This window comes from Thunnus maccoyii, chromosome 8 (assembly GCF_910596095.1).
Source record: "Thunnus maccoyii chromosome 8, fThuMac1.1, whole genome shotgun sequence".
Classification (NCBI taxonomy): Eukaryota; Metazoa; Chordata; class Actinopteri; order Scombriformes; family Scombridae; genus Thunnus; species Thunnus maccoyii.
The window spans coordinates 23,923,998-23,947,497 of NC_056540.1; the positions used below are offsets into that span (position 1 = coordinate 23,923,998).

Sequence of the window (23,500 nt, forward strand, 5' to 3'; positions counted from 1 at the left end):
TGTCAAATGTAAAATACCACTTTTGAACATATGAGTTGATTGTGGTTATGAAAACTTCAAGGACCATTTAGAAATTCTTGACATATGGGCCTTTTCTTCTCAGACGGAGAAGTGGACGTCGTCTTAAACTGCAGCTGCACGTAATTTACCTGTCGGACAGGTGTTACCTCTAATAAAGGATGAGCCAGGCATTATTCTATATTTGTCTTATTATCAACAAACACCATGAAAACATAAAAACCAACAAGGTGTTTGTCCATCTGAATACTTTCAGACTTCCTTGCCCTGTCTGTGGCACTCATGAAGATATAAACCCTTAAAAACATGTTCTAAAAGTCTAATCTCATTTTTAAAAAAGCCAAAATGATTGATGATGAAACTGTACTTTTTAGCAAAAAGTTACTATAGAATGACTGATACAGGAATTTTGAGGCTAATATTGATATTTGAGCTGGTATTAATTTTCTTTATACATCCCATAAAAAAATTTTTTTTTGAAAAGGTTCCCTTACATTATATTTTTTAACAAGTGTTGGGCTGGATGCTTTACAGTTGAAAAATAAACTCTACTGCACAAACTATAGAATAGTGACACTGCATCAAAACATAACTTTGGTATTTCTTTACTTCAATCTCATGTCATTTATCAGCTGACATAAATAATGATATATAATGATATATCTGCAATGAGCTCATATCAGTAGATATATCAGGTCTGGTCGGCTCTAAACGTTACAAAAATTGGAGTAAATAGTGCATTAGTTGGGGACTATTTTCAGCTGTGGATTAATACACATTTAATGCACTTGTGAATGTTTACAACAGCAGGACGGTGTAATAAACTACAGTGTGTGTTTAGACACACAGACAATACTCGTTCACTTCATTCTTGGTTTTGGTCTTTTCATGGGATTTGTTGACAGTAAGATAAATATATTAATATTACAGATGTATCCTTTAAATTACCCAGAAAAGAATGACAAGTGTCAAAACCTTTGCTGACAAAGCTGCAACATTTGCTGCAACTTGTTTGTTACTGTGAGTTATGCTGCAGTAATGTGGCATTTTGAAAACTAACTAGGTAATAGTAGTTATAGGCACTGCTGGGAAAACTACTTTAAAACTGTAGTTTACCAAACTACGAGCTACTTCACAATGAAAAATAGTTAAACTTCATCTTAACTACTCTCAGAAAAATTTGGCTTGTCAAACTAAAACTACCTTCAAAAAGTAGTTCAACTACATCCAAACTACATCACAGGAAATGATCAATTATCAGAGGTACAACTGACGCTGACGCTGAGTAAAGTGTAGGTGTGTTTGATTTATGGACGAGAACAGGCAGTCTGAGTATGTGTTTAAAGGAGAAAAACTGAGGTGGAATCAGGAAAATGCTAAATTTCTGAGGAAATTCATCATATTCGATGGCAGACATCTTGGTCACAAACCACAGGTGATTTTAATCAAATAGCAGGTCATTAAACGACAACTGTGGCCATATTGTACAGCAAATAACATCATGAGAATACTATGAATATGTAGTTTGTAATTAACTACCTAAACTACATGACACAAAGTAGTTAACTACTGAAAATGCCACTGAGATTTGAATGTAGTTAAATTACCACCCAACTACTGCAAATTGTAGTTAAACTAGTAATTGAATACATGTAGTTAACTAGTCCCCAACACTGTGATTGTAATTCCATACAAAGCTGAATGCTACAGTAAGTATAAAATGAGAGATCCTACATACTGTGTGTACTCTGCAGACTCTAAAGCTAAAAATCGAGGTTGAAAAGATTCTTTAAATTTCTGCATTTTGCAAGAACAAGCACGTTTTTTTTTTACTTCACAGAATACTGAAATACAACCAACCAATCAGTTTTGTTGGTCAGTAAACACACCATAGCTGCACTCTGGTGGATTTGTTGCAGCTTCAGATGCCAGAAGTCGATCCAGATCTCGACTCAACTGCTGAACTATTTCAATACTGCAAAAGTCTTCAAAAAAAAAAGAAAAAAAGAAAAAACCAACTTAAAGACTCTAAGCCATCACCCCTCCCTGCTGCCTGTCGCTGGCTATTTCTATGACTCTTATATGAAACACTTCTGACGTTAAACACCTGTTAACTTTTATGTCTTGTGAGAGGAGTGGCTGAATGGGAGAGCATTATGTTCAGTGCCGTTCGGCCCGGCCAAATCCCCAGTAGAGGAAAGACCACTCCCAGTGCAGAGAGGCAACAGCGGGGGTGAGTGAGCCCCCTTATCCCCGCAGCCTGCGAGGATCCCCTCCGCTCAAAGACAACAGTTAACTCTATTCCAGTTGACAGCTGTGTGAAACCACCATCTTTCCACAGCTCTCTGCTGGATAAACTTGCACCCGCTACTCCCCTCCAGACCTGTTTCAAGATGTATGTAAAATACTTTGAATAAGAATTTGTATCTGATGTTTTTTCCCCACAAAAAAAAAGTGAAATGATCTTGTTAAAATCTTTAAAATTATATCTATTCCTTCTCCCCCCTCAGAATCTATATATATATGCAAATATATTTCATTTCAGAAGTTTAACTGTTGGTCACAAGACGTCTCCTACTTCACTGTAAAGTCACTTCTTAGTGTTTGTGCACTGGAGGCGTCAAGTTTTCACATCACACTTGTCTTAAGTTGAATATTGGACCACGATTGGCTTCCAAACTAGTTGTGATGTCACAAATTATGCTCGAAGGCCCGACCCTTAAAGTCAGATTTTCAATGAGCTCAGAGAAACTTTCCACTTACAGCAGATAAATGTGAAAACTTGTAGCATCAAACTCAGCTCATACATCATTCTGCACAGCGAAGTTCAAACATTCAACTGTTGGAACAAGAAGAAAAAACATATTTTTGAGTGAAGGGAGACTTAAGAGGGAAAGCAGGGAGATGTGAGGCAGTTTATGTTGTTGGTGTCTTGTATCACTTCTGGATGTCAGAGCTGAAGTGGAGCCGGAGCAGAGTGTCCTGCCAGAATCCAAAACACCTCCTTAAACCATAATGTAGAGCCTCAAACTGCACTTTAAGATTGGCGATGCGAGATGATCAACGTGGTGCTGTTGTACTTTTGTTATAGCAGACTTGAAGTCAAGAGAAATATAAATATAAAAATGTGGAATATTAGAATCAACTTAAAATATTCTTTACCAAACAAAATGTCTAATTTTAACTTATTTGGTAAAAAGGTTAAATCTTCATTTTTTAAATACAAAGCAGCAAATTCAGTACTTTTCAACCTACTTTTCAAATTTTTTAAAAACTTAAACAATATACCACATCTCTTAATGTTCATGAATAATCCTTTTAAACCTGAAGTGATTTATTACCATTTAATACCTGATGATCGCTCTAACTGAAACATTATGGGATCAACAAAGCTTCCTGGACGTCTGTAACAAATTTCATGACAATCGAGTCGATAGTTGTTGAGATATTTAAACCCTCACTGTATCCCACGGCTACAAACACACATGTGAAATGATTGACGAAGGTTGCTTCACCAAAACACAGCTGTTGAATAAACGAGCTGAGTTTTTGTCTTGGGAAAAAAAAAAGAGAGAGATTCAATATTTTTGCCTGTATTTGGCAAAAAAAGAAATAAAAAGTTGGTTGTAATGTTGTATGTTTTGTTAAACGCTTGTATCCTTTATACAGTAAAAACTATTTTAAAAAGATGTTGTTTTGTAAAACTTCTTTGATCAATCTTTAAGTAACAAGACTAACATGACATGGAAACAACCTTAGACACCAGTGACGAAGGAAAGACAGCTGAAACCATTACATGGTGAACTGGAGAAGATTTGTACACAACATGTTTTACTTGTGATGGACTCAGTCTGGTCTGCACCTCGCTGTGTTTGTGTTCTCAAAGCCTGAAGTATCTCTGTCACATTTTAGATTAGAACAAATGAGTAAAAATAGGGAATAGTGTAAAATCTTGACTCCTTTTCTTACAATATGTGTAAAAATACTTCCAGGTAGACCAGAAAGCACCTAAAACAGGTCAGTTTATCCAGATTCGTGCAGTATAAGTCAAACCAGTCGTCTCAGATCATCATCTCGTATTACTGCTTTCTCTACCTTTTCAAAATCTCATTCCTGACGTGAAGTCCCTGCTGAGTTGAGTGCAGTTCACCAACTAAGCAGTCCTCCACCTCATACATAAAAATCTGCCGCCTATAAATCAGTCTAATGTGCCTCAAACTGCTGATCCTCAGTAGTAGAAACCTGCTTGGCAAAATTGAAAAATCATTTTTGGACTACAATGCAAACGACTATAATAAAATGACGACTCAAGTCCCTCCAATGGCATCAGGACCTGAAAGGAGCGCTGTTAGTCTGCCAGACCTGGTGCCTAAATGAGGGCCGATTCAAACCTTTAAATTAGAGTTGTTGGGCTAATATTTTAAGACTTGGATTCCACCACCAGGAAATACCTGAGAGTTACACCTTTAAGGATTCAAATTTAGCAATCCACAGGAATGGTTGGAAAACTTCAACCAGCCCCTTCTCAGAAAACTCGGGCTCTCTGTAACCTCTCCGTGCTTTTTTGGATCCCGTAAGTTCAGGTGCAGCGATTAAGGCCTCCTAACGTGTTAATGATGGAGGAATATTTCATTCTGAGTTTGTCAGTTTTATCCCCCATTAGCAGGCAGGAATGTCCTCTCCTCTTCCCCGCTCCGAGGTGATTGGTTAATGTCTTTGGCTATTTACACGTTACAGACAGCACATCCATTCAGGAAACTGGAGATAACGTTTGAGACATAATAGGGGTGAATTAATAAAAATCTGTATATTCTGCCCCCGTTCACTGCTTCATCTTTATCATAAACAAGAGTTCAGCTTCTGAAGGTTTTGAAAAACAGAAGCAACACGGGTTGGGTTTCCTTCAGCAGTAACACAGCTGGTTTCTTGGTGAAGTAAAAAGCTTTTAAAACTAGTAATTTCAAGCGATAAAAACTTTATGTTTATGGTTTTAATGTCTGTTCCAAATTGTAATCATATGTAGTTGTCTTAAAAATGAGAGGAAGACGTAAGATTTAATTTAAAAATAGACCATTTTCCTCTGCTTCCAGTGCAGTGACTACATTTCTGCAAAAATAGAAATTATTATTTTTAGCCACAAGTTTTGATTTATACTTGAAACTGAAACAATGAAAAAAATGAAGCAATATTCAGTAATTTTACATTTATGAAACAAACATCTTTACATTGAGAAATATGTAAGATATCTAACACCATTAAACTGATAAACTATAAAACAAGACAAATAACCAGATTACCTCCGTTTTAATAAAACAGTACTACAGTAAACGGCAGCAGGTGTGATTGCAAATACATCATGAGGAAGATTTAATTTATAGAGAAAAACTGTTAGTGAACCGTGATGTTTTTCCTGTCAGTGACTAATACTGCTCTGCCATTTTAACGGAAAGATAACAAAAAAAACTTCCCTTAACTTTTAAGTATTTAGTATAAAAAAAAAAAAGAACTTTAAAAAGTGGGGAGGAAAACACCTCCTGTCATTCACAGAATGAACATTCAATCATAAAATTCACAATGAAAGACACTTCACTGTGATTTCTTTGTACAAGTGTGTAGATTTACATTCCGTCAGATAACATCTGGATGTGTAACAGTGATGTCTGCGGAGGTGAAACAGTCTCAGCAGACACCGAGACACAATGTGGCCTCTTGACTGACTGACAGCTCATTTCAATTCACCCTCTTTATCTCAAAGCACGACTCGGCTACACATTAGGCCTTTGATTGGCCTGAAATACTCCGGTTCAGTGGGCATTACTAAATAAACGAAGGAATGATGAAGTCTGATCCAAACCATATGGGCGTAGCGCAGTAGAAGGTATTCTGGGGGATTCCTGCACAGATCCTCAGGTTTAGACTCAACCACCAGAGGAAAGTGTATAATACTATCCAGAGCTTTTCAATATCTCCAGTCAATGAAGCAGAAACACGTCTACGGGCTGACTTGACTGTAGAGGTTCTCTGACCCTCAACAACAAAACTGCGGTGTTCTCACTTGAAAAAGGGAGTGCATAAAAAAAACACTGTCAGAGATTTTAGCGTTTGGCTCTCTTGGAAGGGGGCTCCTCTGATTTCTGTCCTCCCCGCGTTCGCACCGCAGGAGGGCTAGCCTCCCGTTTACGGCCCCCTTTCGTCGCCGCTGCCTGGCCCCTCGTCCCGCTGCAGGAGGGGAAACAGGGAGCAAGTGTCAGTCCTTTTGTCAAAGTGTCATGTTTACAAGCTGTTTAAATTTGTCTTTGTTAATACAAGTTATTAAAAAAAAAAAAAACACGGGTGTGCAATAATCACGACTCCTGTATCACATTTAAAAGCAGAAACAGATTTTGGACTTTTGTAACTACAATTTAATTTAAGACCAGTTCAAAAATGAAATAAGAGAAGATGGTTGGCAAAACATGCTGAAAGTACTAATAGTCAGAACAACAATAAACAAAAATGAGGCAGAAAAATAAGACTGTTCTTTTTCATGTGGTAAATCAAGATTATTTACTTTAATTTTATGTTATTTGACTCTTTCTGTCAGACTATTAACATGATCCAACGTCTTCACTGGATCTGCATCGCAATTGTAAAACTGAAGCATTTTCTGCACATGAAGCAAGTGCAAATAATTATTCGTTCCAGACCTCCCAATATGAATAAAAACAATGATTCTATCATAAAATCAAATTACTTGTAAGACTTAAATAATATGTATTGATAGTAGTCCTGTAACTGTAGTGTTATTCCAGATATTTAATATACTTTCCTTTCAAACAGCTTACACCATGTTAAGATGAGTTTTTATTTTTTTAGCTAATAACTCAAAAACATTTTGAAATTCCGGGAAAAGAAGTCCGTTTTGGTCGGACTCCTCTTTAAGCTTGTTCGTTCTGTTGAACCTCTATGAGATGAACTCACCGCGTGCCAGCTGCGGTCTCCTCTTTACCGTTCTGTCGACTTGCCCGGGTAGATGGTTTACTTGGCTTGTTTCTGAGGAGCAATAAAAACAAATATGAAACAACAGTTGTTGCTTTAGTACTAAATCTTCTCTGCTTCAGTTTAAATGGATGTGACAGTGATGATGCCTGCTGGGTGTTTTAGAGTGTAAACATTCAGCACTAAAACAATCAGAGGCTCATTCATCATCACTGCGTTTAAATGAGGATGATGCAGCATCTCAAAACTGTTTATAGTACTGTATCTGAACTGGTGAGTTAGATGTGATTGCTCAATATCAAATATGAAATTGTTGTCTTATCAGCAGATGTTCTGGCAATTTATTGTGTGTTCCATCATGTTTTTGAGATTTAATTTGTTTTATTTACATACTTTTATGGCAGGTTTGTACTGAAAATCCTTTCCTCAAACAATAAAGTTCCAATAAAGTTTGAATTGAAGGTGCATAATAGTGAACTTGGCTGAAATTGCAGTCATGACAGAAGCATTTCTTACTGTTGTTGTTGAGGTTAATTTGTGGTGCTAAATTACCTTTCAGCCTCCAGGCGAGAAGCTGACCGTGTGGTAGCTCTGGACGCAGTTCCTTTTCCTTCCTCTTCTTTCTCACCGTCATCCTCCTCCTCTTCCTCATTCTGCTCGCCTTCTTTTTCTTCTGGCTTTTTCTCATTTTTATCTGTGCAAAAGATGATAAATAACATGAATCTATTATTAAACCCCTTTTTTTAAAAATCATGAAGGAAGCATTAATGATGTAAGTTAGCAACTCAACCTTTATTTATAGATTTTTGTTTTGTTTGTTTTTTGAAGGGAACATTTTGGCAACATTGCGATCAAAATTTTAATTTCCTTACCTGAATCATCTGCGGGTGCTGCTGCCCGCGAGGGTCGTCCCCTCCGAGCAGGTCTCTTTGGAGTCGTCTCTTGGTCGTCTTGCTGTTGCTCCTCCTCATCCTGGAGAAATAAATAAATAAATAAGTAACAGTGTTTTATTAAAACGTTCATTCCACAAAGTCAAATTAGAGTTTAAATAAGATGAGAAGTGCACATAAAATAGCAGTGAGTGAAAGACGGAAGTAAAGATTTAAAAAAGGACAAGACATTTGTACATAAAAACTGTTAATTTTACTCCCAACTTACATCATCCGGTTTCTTCTCACTGCAGCTCTCCTCTTTTACCTCCTCTTGTCCCTCTGACTGGCTCACTGAAGAGGAACAACCTGAAAAAAGTTACATGTCAGACTATAATGGCAACTCAATCTGTTCCTAACTGACAATTTTGTGATTGTTTTGTTTTGTGAAGTTTTGTCTCTATAATAAGTATCCAAATCTGAAGTGTTTGAGATATACAGGAACCTCTGTGGTAATTTCTCATTTTCATAAATAATCATTTAATTTGAAATAAAGTGTTTCTAGTGTCTCTGTGTGTTTGTGTGTGTGTGCTTGATTGTTTTCCTCACCGCTGTCTTTGTCAGGTTGTTGCTCGCTTTGTTCTTGCTCACCGGTGTCTTTCTTCACCTCCTCTTCAGACTGGGTTTCCTGTAGAATAAACGTGGACTACACATCAAGACATATAAATAACATTTTGGATAAAGGTAACCATCTTCCATAGAGGGATGAAGAGAAGTGAAAACCGGCTGAGAGGGAACAACTGCGGACTAAGATGCAGAGAAGACAAGACAACAAATCTCACCTCCACAGATTCATCCATTTCCTCTGACCTCTTCTTCTTCACTGCTGGTTCGCCTGAAAGTGAAATATTACAGGTCAAAACTGATGGAAAATATGCAGCATCATTTATTTTATATACAACGGACATCCAGAAAATGTTTAGTAAAGTTTTAACTCATAGCAAAGCTGCCAGCCTTCCTTTATGCCAACTATCATTTCTAAATTACTCATTCATACTATTTTACAGGTTGATAACAGTAAAGACAGCAAAATAAAACCTGCGTAACTCAACTTAATGCTATGAAATGCATAAATCAGCTGGTGAGGTTAGGCTCACTCATTTTGTCTTTTAGTAACGGTGAATGTCCTAACTGACACGTGGCCCTAACTGACCAAAAACGTGTTTATGTGTGTAAGTTTTCTCTTTGGAGTCAAAGTTTTCTGCACCTTCACTGTCCTCTGGAGCCGGAGACGGCGGACTGGTCTGACTTCCTCGCCGACCGCTTTTCTTTGGCCCACCTTCCTCTTCAGTTCCCTACAGATTATGGAAAAATATAATGATAGAAAACAGAATACAGTCACAGTAAAATTAACTTCAAAGTGAGTTCAAGTGCTGCACAAAATATTGTTGTCTGCTGAAATGTTTGATGAAATGTGTGTGACTAAAGTAAAAAAAACTTGACAATTATCTAACAATGTCACATGAACAGAAACATGCACTGCACTTATACTAATAAACCGATAATGTTAAGCGTCTGATATTTGTGTACACAGTGCAGCTTGTACCTCTTCTTTCTCTGGTGATTTCCCAGACAAGGTTTTATTGACACCCTCCTCGTCTTTATTCTCATCTTTCTTCTGAGTATCTGGGGTAAAAATAAAATCATAGCACATCAAGGAAAACACTCGAGATTCTTGTAGGAGTTTATTCTACACTCTGCAGCACTTGTCAACAGGTTAAATATAATGTAATATAAAGCTGAATTCATTATTAAAGTTCATCCATTTCCACATTATATGGTGAGTCACAAACATTTAGGATTACTAAATCATCAGATCATTACTTTTTTCAGGCCCTGGCATCAACCGTGTTTCCAATCTAAAGTGACCATCTTACCAGCAGGGTTTTCTTTGGCTGTCGCTCCTGAACGTCTTCCTCTGCGGCTCGGAGTCTCCTCCAACTTCTCAGGTTCTTTAGGTTGGTCTTTCTCCAACTCCTCTGTGCTTTTGGATGATCGTCCCCTGCGCAGCGTTTTGACTTCTGCAACCTTCTCCTGATCAGTTTCCTGAAGACAAATATCCATTTATCAAAACAATGTGAAGCCAAAATATGTCAAACAAAAACATGTATCCGCAGAAATAGTTTTCAGTATGGATGGTTCTACAGTATGTACAGTGACAGTGCAGTATGAAAATGCCTTATTTACCTCAGCAGATGGTTGCTCTTTACTTTCCTTTTCATCCCTCTCTTCACCTGATCGATTGCAAAAAAAATAAATAAGCGTATTATTTAATAGAATTGTTACAATCATCTGTCAAAACACAGATTGATAAAGTTATTCTTAAGTTGCTGGACAGCAAACTGACCACTAAAGACTTTAAACTCAATTTTAAATTTTGTAAGTCTAAATGTCAAACTTGGACAAATCAAATTCTTATGATCTCTGAATCTTTGTACTGTGGTAGTGAAAATAAATCGCAGCTGTAATACCAGATTCTTTCACTGCTGCAACTTTCTGACTGGACAGCTTTCGTTTACGTCCTCCTCTTCCCTCCGTCTTCTCTTCCTGCAAAGCAAAAAAGTGTTAATACAAAAGGGACCATATCAACACCTAATTAATTGTGTAAAAGCTGAATTTCAAACAGACTGTTTGACAGACAGTAAAAACAGTTACCTTTTCTGACAGGTCCGATCCCTTCTCATCTTCCTGGCTGTCTGAGCTCGACACATTACCTGAAAAATACAAACAGCAAAGACTGAGACCAATTTGAACAATTACCAAAATTATGTCCTCTGAAGACATTTTCACACTTTTCAAACTTTAAATGTCTTATTTGCAAGAAAAGTTTCTCAACTATAGATCAGAAAGAATTCACTCTAAGACTTTCAGACAGAAGTGATCAATGTAGCAGCAAAGGAACAAATAAAATGACTCACTGGTTTGTTTCACCAGTTTGGACTGAATCTCTGGTTCTTCTTCTCTGACCTCCTCTGTCTTCTCTGGAATACTGGTTTCCATCTAAACATTATTGATAAAGGACGCACAGATCAACAAAGGAGGACAAAACATACACAGCAGGTAAACAGGAGAAACAAGTCAGATAAACAGGTTAAAGGACAGGAAGTTACATGTGAACAGAGTATCAGCATGTGACTAAATGTGAACACTTACAGTTTGTGGATCACTCGTCTCTGCTGCAACATTTTCTCCTTCCTGAGCCTCAATCTCAACTTCACCTAGTGATGAAAAGAAGTAGGGTTCAAATTTACTTAAAATATCCAACATATACAATTATTTACAAATGTTATACAAAAGATTAATTATTTTTAATGTTCAAATTAGTTAAGACAAAAGACTTACTGTTATCTACGTCCGTTTTGGCCTGGCTGTCCTCAGCTGGCGCCTCCTCTGCCTTTTGTTCAAGAGAGACGAATTTTAGTGTTAGTCATACATGAGAATTTAAGAAAGTAAACAATTCAAATTTGCATAGCGTGACTGGTACCTCACCTTGGGACACGTCTTTGTGTCTGCAACGTCTGGCTCAGTTTGCTCTGAAATAATAACAAGATTCTTTGTTAATAGTCAGCCAGAGAGACTTTTGTTCTGTTCAACAAGAGTATTTTCAATTCCTTACCTTGTTTACTGGAAATTTCTGAAACTTGTTGAGCAGCAAGTGTATCAGAAACAACAACGTCTGTGTTTCCTCTGACCTCTTCTGTTTCAGACACAACAGCATCAGCAACTGAAATATTGTAAAAAGTAAAACAGTAAATGAACGCCATGAGGTTGATGCACAGACAATGCCTGGCCAATTAATTGCTGAATTACACTGGAAATCACACAAAAAATAAACAACACAAGAAGTAAGATTAGAATTTGAGCTGCGATAGGAGATGTGAGAAATTTACCATATTTGTCAGCAGGTGGTGCCGAGTTCTCATCTGTTTTCTGTGTTTCAGGAGTGATCTCTGCACTTTTAGCTTCTTCCTCATTTGAAGGAGCCTGACATTCATTTGAGGTAGTATCAGCCTCCTGCAAAGAAAGACAGAACGATGATTTTCCACAGAATACCATGTTAGAAAATGGTACTTGCAAATATACGTGCCAATTTTCAAATTGTTAAAAACATATTTTTTTCTCTACAAGACACTTTTAGGGAGAAGTGAATAAAAGCCAGGATGTCATTTCCTTTAACAGGACAAAGGCATTATTCATCTTATAAATGTGACATGAATTTTTTACCTGTGGAGCAGGCAACCCAGAAGTCTCAACCTTTGACACATCCATTTCTCTCTTCATGTCTTCAGACTCATCTATAAAGAGACACACAATTATTATTAAATTCATGGAAACATTATGGTAACAAATAAAACATGAATTTGTTTTTTATTTACCTGCAGCATTTCGTTTTTCATCAACAAGCTTGGCAGTTTCTTGAGGCACAGCAGGTGATGGCTCAGCAGTTGTAACCTCAGTTTTAGCAGCTGTCTGCACATTCGCGGGAGGATGCTGCTCTTCCTCTTTAGCTGAAGAGGTTTCCATCGGTTGTGGAGCTGGCGGAGTCACCTCTGGTTCTTCCCTTGCGTCTTGTCTAATAAAGCTGGAGGACACTGCGCTGTCAGGGTCCATGGAGAGCAGAGTCAGAGCCGCTTCTTTCATTTTCATATCCGCATCCTGAAGCGTCATCTCAGGGGTCACGTCCTCTCGACCGCTCTCCGTTTGAAGTCTCGCGTCCACCGCGGTGCAAACGTCCATTAGCGTCAGCAGAGCGTCAGCCTCAACTGGCACAGCTGGCATCTCACGTGACTCTGTCTCGCCTTCGGATGGTTCGGGTGTGATGTCGCTTAATGCGTCGCAGGTATCGTCAGAAAACGAGGTGGTGACGGTGGTGGTGACGGGTTCGGAGTCTGTGCTCGTGTCCTGGAGAAGAGAGAGTTTCTTTGGCTGCTCCTCTGCTTCTAGACTCGGAGAGGAAACCGAAGACTTTGAAGATTTATCAGACTTTTCCACTTTGTCTTCTCTAGATGCTTTCTTCTCTTCTTGCGTATCGTCTTTCTTTTCTGGAACTTTATCCTTCTTGTCCAGTTTTTTCTTTGCGCTCTTGATCTCACATTTCTCGTGGAGAGCTTCTTCAGAGACTTTCTGCTGTTCCTTTGCATTTCCCTCTTTTTTCTTCTCCTTTGTTGTCTCAGGTTTGCTGATAGGTGCACCTCCTGTACTTTTGACCTCTAAACTCTGAACTTTCTTATCTGTTTTTGATAACAGTGGAGTCTTTGTCTCGTCTTTGGATTTGGATTTGGATTTTTCCAAGATTTTTCCCTTTTCTGTTGGTTTGACTCTTTTTGGGTCTTTGTCAGTTTCAGAGCTGGACTTATTTGATTTCTGGCTATCTTGATCAGTTTTTGTCTTCTCTTTCTCGTTGTCTTTACTATCTGTTTTGGATTTGAGTTTATCTCCTTGCCTGTCTTCAGTGTGGCTCTTTGACCTTTTCAGGACTTCCTTGGAGTGTTTGTCTTTCTTCTTGCTGCCATCTGACCCAGGATCCATGTCAGAACGATCTTCAGAGGAGCCAGCTGAATCAGGGCGGAGCAGCTGCTTGAAATCACTTTTGGCTGAAGTTTTCTCTCCTTTGGCCTTTTCTTTCTCTTTCACCTTATCTTTCTCTTTGTCCTTTTCTCTAATTTTGTCCTTTTCTTTCTCCTTGTCCTTCTCTGTTTTGGCAGCCTCCATGGATGGAGCTTTCATCTTCTTGGCCATAGCATCTTTAAGACCCTCGTCGACGATACCTTCAGACACAGATGCCTTTCCCTCTCTTGTACTTCCTGTCATTTTCTTCTCACTTTTGACCTTAGGCTTCTTCTCACCTTTCTCTTCAGAGGACACTTTACCAGCAGCACCTTCCTTCTGCTGAGATTCGTCTGCCTGATGTTCGGATTTTTTCTCCTGCTTTTGTTTGAGCTTGGCACGTTCATCTGACACGCTGCGCTCTTTCTCTTTGCGTTCTTTAGAATGAAGTTCTTTGCGGGACGACCGGTCAAATTTTCCGACTGAACGTTGCCTGAGAGCCTCTTGGGAACCTTGCTCCAACTCCAAGATGAAGGAGTGTGTCCTGCCTTTGTCAGACAGCTTTTTGGTGTCACTGGAATCCTCTGAGATGCTGCCGCTCATCCTTCGGTGCCTCTCGTCAGACGATGCTGTTTCTGATAGATTTCTCATCAGCTTCTGTTGGGGGTTCCTTGATGCTGCAGATTTCACATCCTAATTTTGAAAAAAAACAAAACACAGTGTCACCTGTTACAACTCACCACTTCAAGTGTTAACCACTAACCTTTTGTAAAAATCAGTTTCATTCATGATGAATTTCACGTACTGCTTTCCTAGATCCTTCTCCTGTATCTCCTTTCTTCTTGCTTGAAACATCTCCTTCTTTCCTGAAGGATGAAAATGATTCATGCATTTACACATCATACATCGCAAAAGTGCCTAAATATCACGTTATGTTGTTCTGCAGAAGCTACATGAATTCTTAGCTTTTGTATACCTTGAGTCTAGCTTCCTCTTCCTATTGAGAGCCATTTTCTTCTCCAGAACTTTCCTTTCCTTGCGAGCCTCTTTGGCTCTGGGGCCCTCCAGCCCAGCGGAGTCTCCACTCTTTTGTTTTTTCTGATCTGTGTGGGAAATTATGACCGTTAACTGATGTAACAAATAAGTGTACACAAAGCTATTTTCATGACATGATCAATTTTTAAGCCACAGACTAGCAGCGTGACAAAACAAACCGGACATCAAACACTGTAATTCATAAATTATGTATGAACACATCTGAAGTCAAGGTTTAGATACAATTACATAAATACGGTAACTACATAATGCTTTATGTCTTCTACAATGTTACACTGAAATGTTGTGGAAACTCACTACAACATTACATTCAACCAAACATAAAAGGAGGAACAACTTGTGGTTTATTTTTTTCTTTCTGTGCACACACAGGATCTCAAAATAAGATCAAAACTTAAGTCCTAAAAATCAACAAGAACCAGAGGTCTCAAGCCAAATTCAAACCCGCGACAGTGACAGTGCCCGGTGCCTGTGTATGTCTGCTGAATCATCACTATGACTAGTTTAACCTTGAATATAGGAGAGAGAAAAGTAGTGGACACAAAGTGGCAAACACAGGACAGACAGAAATACCTTGTTCTTCAGCCTGTGCTGCTTTCTGTTTGCGCTTCTCTTCCATTCGCTCTCTGTTTTGCTGTCTCTTGTGCAGCCTTTCCTCTTTGTCCTTTGCCTAAAATACACAATTGATTTGAGTGAAAAAAAGATATCATCAATCAACATGTGTTCGGGTTTCGTACCATTTTAAAATTCATGAACGTATTTGTCAAGTAAAGCCTTTGATTTTGCTACAACCACATTTAAACTATGCATCTATATAACTCACCGCAGATCTACGACGTTCCTCCACAGTGATTTCGTCATCTGAGTCACTATAGTAACGGGAGTAGAGGAAGGGCTTGTGAACGTAGGCCTTGCGGCGGGGTTTACGCTCTTTGTCTTCTTCTCCTGCGTCTCCACTGGCTTCTTTCTGTTCTGATCTCTCACCTTGATGTGGAGGAAGAAAAACATCAGAATCCAGTGTTGCAAGAACACAGATAATTCTGTGGCAGTAACCTTGTTGAACATTTTATGGTAAAAGTTTGCTTAAAAACTCATGCAGGAATAAAAAGGTGAGACCGTCTGGTGGAAGCTCTCCCTCTTCAGAAGAATCAGACGGCGGCTCCTCATCTTCACTTTCTTCCTCAAATGACGACAGGTCGCTGGTGTGGACAGAGCTCACTGTAATGTCACTCAGGCCTTCCAGGTCGGAGTCCTCCAAAGAGTATTCTGCAGAGAAAAGACACAATTAATAAAATTATTTTTCTCTATTTAAACTTCACTGTTATTAATAAAAGGAACAAGCATTTGAAAACCAACATTGTGCTTATCAAAAATGTACGTGCCTTTATATAAATCCTCCTTCTAAGGATGTGTTAACCAAGATAAATTGTAATATAGAAAAAGCAGGTCTGATATTCCCAGAAAAATAATCATTGTTATTTGATATAATCTATTGACTAATTGTAAATATAACATGTAAATATAATGTAAGAAGAGGACTGATGAAACCTGGACATGTATTACATTTGCCAACAAGACATATTGATATTGCTTGTTTAGTCCAAATCCCAAGCTACAATTTAGCAATTTTGCTTGATAAATGACTTAAATTGCTGGTGAATCACCTAAAAATCATCATTTTAGCTCTAATAATTTAGTGCAGGTTTTGTCAAAAAATATTTTTGCATGTATATTACAAAGTACAGCAGCTGACCTTCCTTTATCCTCTCTCTGGCTTTCTGCTTGGCTTGACTGGTGGATTTGAGTAAATCATCATCCTGCTTCTCCTCTGCGGGTTTTCCACTTGTTTTGCTGGCAGCTTTGTCCTTCTCCTCCTCAGTCTGGTCTTGAGCTCCTGACTCTTCCTCTTCCATCTTTACATCCTCTGTGAATCTTTCTTTTCCCACTTCCATCTGATCCTGCATGTCTTCTGTCTTCACTTCTAACACCTGGACCTCTGACGCCAGCTTTGCTTCCTCTGCCTCTTCCATTGACTTCCCGTTATGGTGGTTGTCTCCTTCCTCAACAAGACTCATGTCCTGCTCACTGTCCTCCACTAGCTGCATGGGCTCATCTGAAGCTTGGCCTCTCCGTCCTTTCTCAGTGCCCGAGCTGGCTCTGACGCTAGCCTCCTGGTTGAGAGAGGTTATGGTGTCAAGGATGGACATGGCGTCGCTGGCTGCAGTGGTAGCTGGAGCGGATGATGAGGCTGTGAAAACATGAACATGCAGTTAACTACGTCCATGTAAACCAGTCTGTTTATTTGAACATTTTGGAGAAGTATATCATTCTGTTTGTACCTCCCCCACAAGAAACTTGTGGTGCAAAGTCAGCTACAAAGCAGCTTTCACTGTCTTCTCAAAGTTAGTCCAGAAAGGATGAACAAGTTTCAGGTACTATGCACCTTATAAACTGAATGAGCTGCAAACTGCCCTCTTGCTAGATTCTCTTATTTTGCTTGGAGAGTTTAAAGTTTTATTATCTGATGTTTGAAATGACACTCGTAAATGTTTTTATTAATTTTCTTTTGTCACTTGATTGTTGGTTGCTTATCTGTATTGTTCTTTTATGCTTGTTCTATAGTTATTTGTCTATGAATGTTTCTTGTTTTCAGGTCTTTCATGAAAAACAGATTTTGATCTCAATGAGACTACTTAATTAAATACAGCTGCTTAATGCTTCCTGCTAAGTTCTAATTTCAGCAGTGTATAAATCTGAATCCTTAGTGCACTCTGAGAGGCAGCCTCCATGTCATACATTACATACTGTACATCATAACAGGGAAAAACAGAAGGGGATGAAAGTTTACTAGAAAATATGAGTGAGCTCTATTATGCACTTCAACATGTTGAGAAATATGTTTATCCTCTTTCTGAGAATTAGAAGAGGAAGCAAATACGTATGTTTGTTAAAATCATCCGGAACTGTTTTCTTTCATTTGCAACGAATGAAGGGGAAATCCAAAAAGGAAGATGGCTGCTGTCTGAAGGTCAGTAGATACCAGCCACCAGTGGACACCTGCATGCTCACCTCCCTATGTAGGGAGCCAAGAGGGAAAAGAATTATCCTCAAAAGCAAACAACCACAAATAAAACATGCCGTGTACCTTGCTCAGGAATGCTGCTGTCAGGTTTGCTCTCTATTGAAGGCTGTGGGACCGGTGGCTCTTCAGCACAGCTGCCAGGTGACAGAAATTCACGGACGACCCTCTCCACCTGTGGCCTGAAGATGTGGTTGATTTTGGGATCCACCACCTGGGCCACGATCCTGTCCACTCCCTGCTCCAGCATCCCAGATCTATGAGGGACAGTTAGCTTTAACTTTGTGTGACTTGCACATAAAATTGGGTATAAAAAAGAAGAGAGAATGAGAAGAGATTAAGACTAGAAGGGGGATAAAAGGTGTTCCTTCTGACTTACTGCAGCACGAGCTGTCTGATGTTGTTTCTCAGCTGGTTCTTGTTCAAATGAGGGCTCCATGTGTGGTTAGAAAGGTGATTAGAAACAAAGTTGTCCACTCTTTGTTTCAGGTTCAAGTAAGCTGGCTGCAAGAGATGTTGAATGATTAACAGTTACAGTACATTATGGATAACCAAAAACACAAAAAACAAACCTATGCATGTACCCTCAGTGCTAAAAACAACATGTTAAAGGACTGTACTGTTGTTATGGCAGCAACTAACAATTATACACAACTAACAATTTTTAGGGTTTGATAACTATTTGTTAATGAGGTATTACAGGAAGGTTCACCTCTTATTGGTTTAATTGATCCCAAAAATATGTAAAAATCAATGTGTAAAACAAAATAACTTAATCATGGATTACTTTATGGCCAACTGCCCATATAACATCAATTATTTGGGGTAATATCAACGTTTTATGATAATTTGTATCATCAAATGTGCAAATCCAATCTCTGGCAAAGGGAGAGGTTACAATTTCAATACTTTTCTACATATTGGGTTTAAATTAGAAGAAAAGAAAAGCAATATATTAAAAGGAAAAGTAATTGATCTAGCAAATAAAAGTACTTTATTTCAACAGGATAATCCACTCAGTATCAATACAGATTTTTTTAGACTGCAGAAAAACTTTAAGTGGGATTACTGTGCTGTTTTGAGCTGTTGTATTTAAGGATCTGTCTCTTTTCTTTTTTCGTGTATATGTATGTATAAAATGAATTTGTATATGCAGACCGGAAAATAATTTCTAAATTCTGCTATCCAGGGAGTCCTGGATATGAATATATAACACACACATAAATACACAAATAAAGCCATTGTCAACTAAACATAGGTAAACGCACCAACATTTCTCAGCTGCATCATCATAAGTAAACAACACAACTTTGTGTAGCCATTAGCTGACCTAAAGGCGACTAAATGTCCGGTGTGATGCATTAACATCCTTAGTTAATTAATGAATGGAAATGAATGAGAACCGCTGGCTTTATCGGTAGGTAGGAAAAGACGGACTCTTTCCTTAAAAAAGAAACACAAAAATAACCTTCCTCCTCACAAATGGACGCTTATTTTTAAGACCAACAGTAAAATAACGAGCTACTGACTAACTAACTAACATTATGGGATGTTTCCAGTTGGGTTTTAGCTAGCTTTGGTAGCCCAATATTATATATAAAATAATATAAATATGTAATGTGGACTCTTAACTACGCTATAAACGTTAAATTAGCAGCTAAGTTACGCGACATACTAAAAGTAGCTAATCACTGTGAGACATCACAATATGAAGACGCTGTCAACCGTTACCTTTGTATCAACGTCTGCCAGACAGTCCCTCCTGAACTGGTCGAACAGACCCTGAGTTTTTAAATGGCTGACGATCATTGACACCAGCTGAGGGTCTCCCGGAGGTAACCCGGCCATATCTGAATGTTTTAAACTTAGATTCAAGAGATTAACGATGAAGAAACATCAGGATATATCCGATTGAAGCGCTGCAGCGTTGTGTTGTGTTTGGTGCAGTTGGAGGTTTGACCCGGATGAATGGACGGTTGAACCGGAAGCGCTGTGAGAGTGAGGGTTTCATTTACCAAAGTAAGAGTCGAGTAACACACGTTCTCAAAGTAAGGTGGCTCGGGGCTCTTGAGGGGGATTCAGCAAAAAGGGGGAATCATTTATTTTCACTATAATTCCATCCATAAGTGACACTATCACAGAATGTATGACTATTTTGGTCATGGGTTTCATATACTTTCTTTAATAAAACATCTAAAATTAGAAATCGATCAGATGGGGGCCTGGGGTCTAATTTGTGTCAGTTTAGGGTTCCTTGACATAAAAAAGTTTGAGAACCTCTGTTTTCAGATGTATGTAAAAGACTCTATTTTGAATAAGAATGTGTGTCTGATATAGTTTTTCCACAAAAAAAAAAAGTTAAATTATCTTGTTAAAATCCTTAAAATGACATCTGTTCCTTCTACCTCCAGAATCAAGAAATATGTAAATATATTTCATCTCAAAAGTTTAACTGCTGGACACAAGATGTCTCCTGCTTCACTGTAACATCCATTCTCAGTGTTTGTGCACTGGAGGCTTCAAGCTTTCACATCACACTTCTAGAAGTTGAATATTGGACCATGATTCACTTCCAAACCAGTTGTGATGTCACAAATCATGCTCGTAGACCTGCCCCTTAAAATTGGAATTTTAATTAGCACAGAGAATGTGAAAGCAGCCTTCTAGTGTCAAACTCTGCGCATACATCATTCTGCACAGTGAAGCTCAAACATCCAACTGTAACAACAAGAAGCAAAACACATTTTTGAGTGGAAGGGGACTATAATAACTGCTGGATCGATCATTTAACTCATGTAATGTATGCAAGAAAATCATAAACACTGAACGCCACAACGCCACAAATCTATGTTGTTATAGCTTACAGTTCAGCTGTTGCACTACTAAATAGGTGAAGTGTTCTGTTATCAAACAGGACTTTACATCTCACATCCCTCTTCTAATCCCTGCACTGGTCACTTTCATATATTCCTTCAAACTGGACTTTAACATTGTACATTGCATTCAAACTCAACTGTTACATAATTTAATTATTCATTGCACGTCACATTTAAATTTTGCACTGGTCACCATTTCTTGGTACATAGCACAGTCCATACTTCCTTTGTACAGTCTATATTTAATTTCAAGTTTCAGATCCCATTGCAAAACTATTATTATTCCACTCTGTGAGGAGATTTTAAATTTTTCATTTAATGTTAGTACTACTTTGTTTAATTTATTATTTCATTATTATTATTATTTTTATTCTTCAAATGCCAAGACATAGTGATTTTTTCCCTTTAAACTTCTCACATGGTTTCATTTCAATAAATGTTCAAATGATCCAATATTTCACCAAAAATCAAGGATTAGAGAAAAGTCCAAAAACTGAAAACGGATTTGTGTATCAGAACTTTGTTTTTTCTTCATTCCTCTCCCATAAATTATCTCATGACCCCTCAGATTTATCTGGTAAGCCTTAGGATAGACCCGACCCCTATGTTGGGAACTATCTAACTGTATATAAAGTAGTTGAAACTAGCTCCACCTCCAGCAGCTACAACAGTAAGATGCTGCAACTCACTGATGCTTCAGTATTAATGATCTAATGATGTCATATATAATAATACATCAGTCAGAGGGACCAAACCACGTGGGCAACCACGTTAGGCGTTAATTTAGCGACCTCTAGCGGCGCATGTGCAGCAGGGAGAAACATCCACATTTCCTTGACTTTTCATTAAGTTATTCTGTGTAATTCGTGTTTTCGATGAACTAGAGAACTTAGACACATTGTTTGTTGTGCTCCACATTGAATATTTGACAGTTACTGGCATTTATCTTTATCTTTCTTAACTCTATAACAGTTAACATAATATACAGCATTATCCGTTTGCTTGCAGTGACACGCCAAATTTGTTATCCTAGGATGGCGAAGTTATGACCCGCCCTACTCTGCGTCTGATTGGCTAGTACTCATTGCCTTCGTTGGTTGGGTTGGTTAAATTTAGACATGAGGAGTGAGATTGGTTAAAGTTAAAGTAAGAATATCAGGGTAAGCCAATCAGAGGCAGAGTAGGGAGGGTCATTACTTTGCCATCCTAGGTAAAGAAATCGCGTACGATAACTCGCACATATTGTAAATGTCGACAATTTCAGAGGCAACACAACCTTTCAGTGTAGAAAGCAGCAATCTTTAGTACAAATATAAGAAATTGTTAACTTGTGAACATTATAGAGCAAAAGTGATGGCAGCGGTGGGATTCGAACCCACGCCCCCGAAGAGACTGGAGCCTTAATCCAGCGCCTTAGACCGCTCGGCCACGCTACCGTGTTACCGCCAAGTTGTCAAATAGCTTTGTGAAGTTGAAAACAGTCGTTAACGTACTTTTAATATTTTCCAACGAGTCTACCCTCATTCGTATGTGGTGGATAAAAATATAAGCAAAATCTCGCAATTAGGCAGGAAACTTCAACAAACCAAGCAATTAAATCTGTCGACACTCTCAAACATCTTGTTTTCTCCTGAAGTGTTTTTTATCTGACGGTTGTTTTACCTTGTCTTTGTTGTAATTTAAATAGGGACCAAGCACTTATACGAGGAACCTACTGTTTTTGTAAAGATTATTATTATTCTAGTACGCCATTGCATTTTTGAGGGGCTTGGGAGGCTCGAAAATTCACGAAAATTGGCACACAAGGTGAAAACTAAAGTTCAGTAGTGATTGGGCTCAGACATGGCCAGCAGGCCTCAAACGCAGGGCCATGTTGGGATAAAGTTGTTTTGATGTTCATGAAATTCAGTGGGATCCTTGCTGTCATCATTCTGGACATGATACATATTTTTGAAATTTTTTTCTGTGGACAGAAAGTCAGCCATTTTGGTTTTGTGCCTCAATTTTCATTTTACGCACATGTTTGAGGCACTTAAAATGCAAAAAAACTTACAAAACTTTGCACCCAAATAGTTCGAACTACTAAATATTTGGATTATTATCCCTTATTACTTTTAGCATTTTTTAGGTGCTAAGGGTGCCAGAAAACTCACACATCTATGCACATGTATCAGAAGTGGTGTTACTTGATATCTGATATCTTGGGTCTTGGGTTTGGATGTGGCAAAAGCCCCACCTTTAAATTTGACGCAGATATAAGAAATTTGGTCGGCAGATGTAACATCTCCAGACTTGCCATTGAAAGGCATTGTACTTTAATGAATTCCTCCTAGAGAATTAACCCGAGCGACTTCAAATTTGGTTGGTGTCATCTAAAGACCTTTGTGATGCCAAATTACGAAGCTTTTGAGTTTTTGTGGAACGCCCTTGATGTGGCATGCTGGTCAATTTTGCCCAAAACATGAAACAGGAAGATGTTGTAACTCCACTATACATTGTCCAATCTGCCCCAGATTTCTGATGTTTGATAAGAGTCAAGACCCGAACACATCTACATGTCAATATTGAGTCATAGTCAAAGCGCCACTGACTAACAACTGGAAGTCAGCCTTATGTGACAGACATCGCATCTACATCGTGTGGTCTACATATGATTCACAGCAACATGATATGATATGATTAGTGTGTGTTCTTTAGCGCCACATAGTGGACACAGGAAGTGATTGTTTTCTCCTACATGCAATGTACAATATTCATGAAAAAGTATATCCATGTCACTTGCCCTCTGGTAAATGTATTACTGAATTAATATTTCACTTATGTAGTATTGTCTACAGGCAACAGGAGGTGAAGCCCAAATGACACATATTTCATCAAATGTATACACAATGTCCAATATGTCATCTCCAGCGCGACATACTGCACACAGGAAATATTTCACCCTTTCACACAATGTCCGATAATCCTGACAATTCAGAGCTGTGTCAGCTGACCTCCGGTAGTGATACCACAGCTGC

At 38.5% G+C, this 23,500-nt stretch overlaps 1 protein-coding gene and 1 non-coding gene across 2 annotated transcripts; both read right to left on the minus strand.

Moving 5' to 3' along the window:
• Window positions 1-5,053: 5,053 nt before the first annotated feature.
• Window positions 5,054-19,629, minus strand: bod1l1 (biorientation of chromosomes in cell division 1-like 1). Its single transcript, XM_042418894.1, has 30 exons — window positions 19,339-19,629; window positions 17,987-18,111; window positions 17,674-17,864; window positions 16,282-16,776; window positions 15,645-15,794; window positions 15,352-15,512; window positions 15,102-15,198; window positions 14,449-14,575; window positions 14,278-14,338; window positions 12,302-14,165; window positions 12,150-12,220; window positions 11,816-11,939; window positions 11,542-11,649; window positions 11,415-11,458; window positions 11,268-11,319; window positions 11,079-11,143; window positions 10,844-10,925; window positions 10,581-10,639; window positions 10,397-10,472; window positions 10,113-10,159; window positions 9,803-9,971; window positions 9,472-9,551; window positions 9,133-9,220; window positions 8,708-8,760; window positions 8,475-8,553; window positions 8,155-8,234; window positions 7,869-7,968; window positions 7,549-7,690; window positions 6,979-7,050; window positions 5,054-6,237 (listed from the first exon to the last, which is right to left on the minus strand). Exons 1-30 carry the CDS (start codon window positions 19,453-19,455, stop codon window positions 6,114-6,116), a joined length of 5,103 nt encoding a protein of 1,700 aa, XP_042274828.1. The 5' UTR covers window positions 19,456-19,629; the 3' UTR covers window positions 5,054-6,113.
• A 2,208-nt stretch (window positions 19,630-21,837) lies between these two features.
• trnal-aag lies at window positions 21,838-21,919 on the minus strand. Its single transcript has one exon. It is a non-coding gene; the product is annotated as a tRNA-Leu (tRNA).
• Between the last annotated feature and the right edge of the window lie 1,581 nt (window positions 21,920-23,500).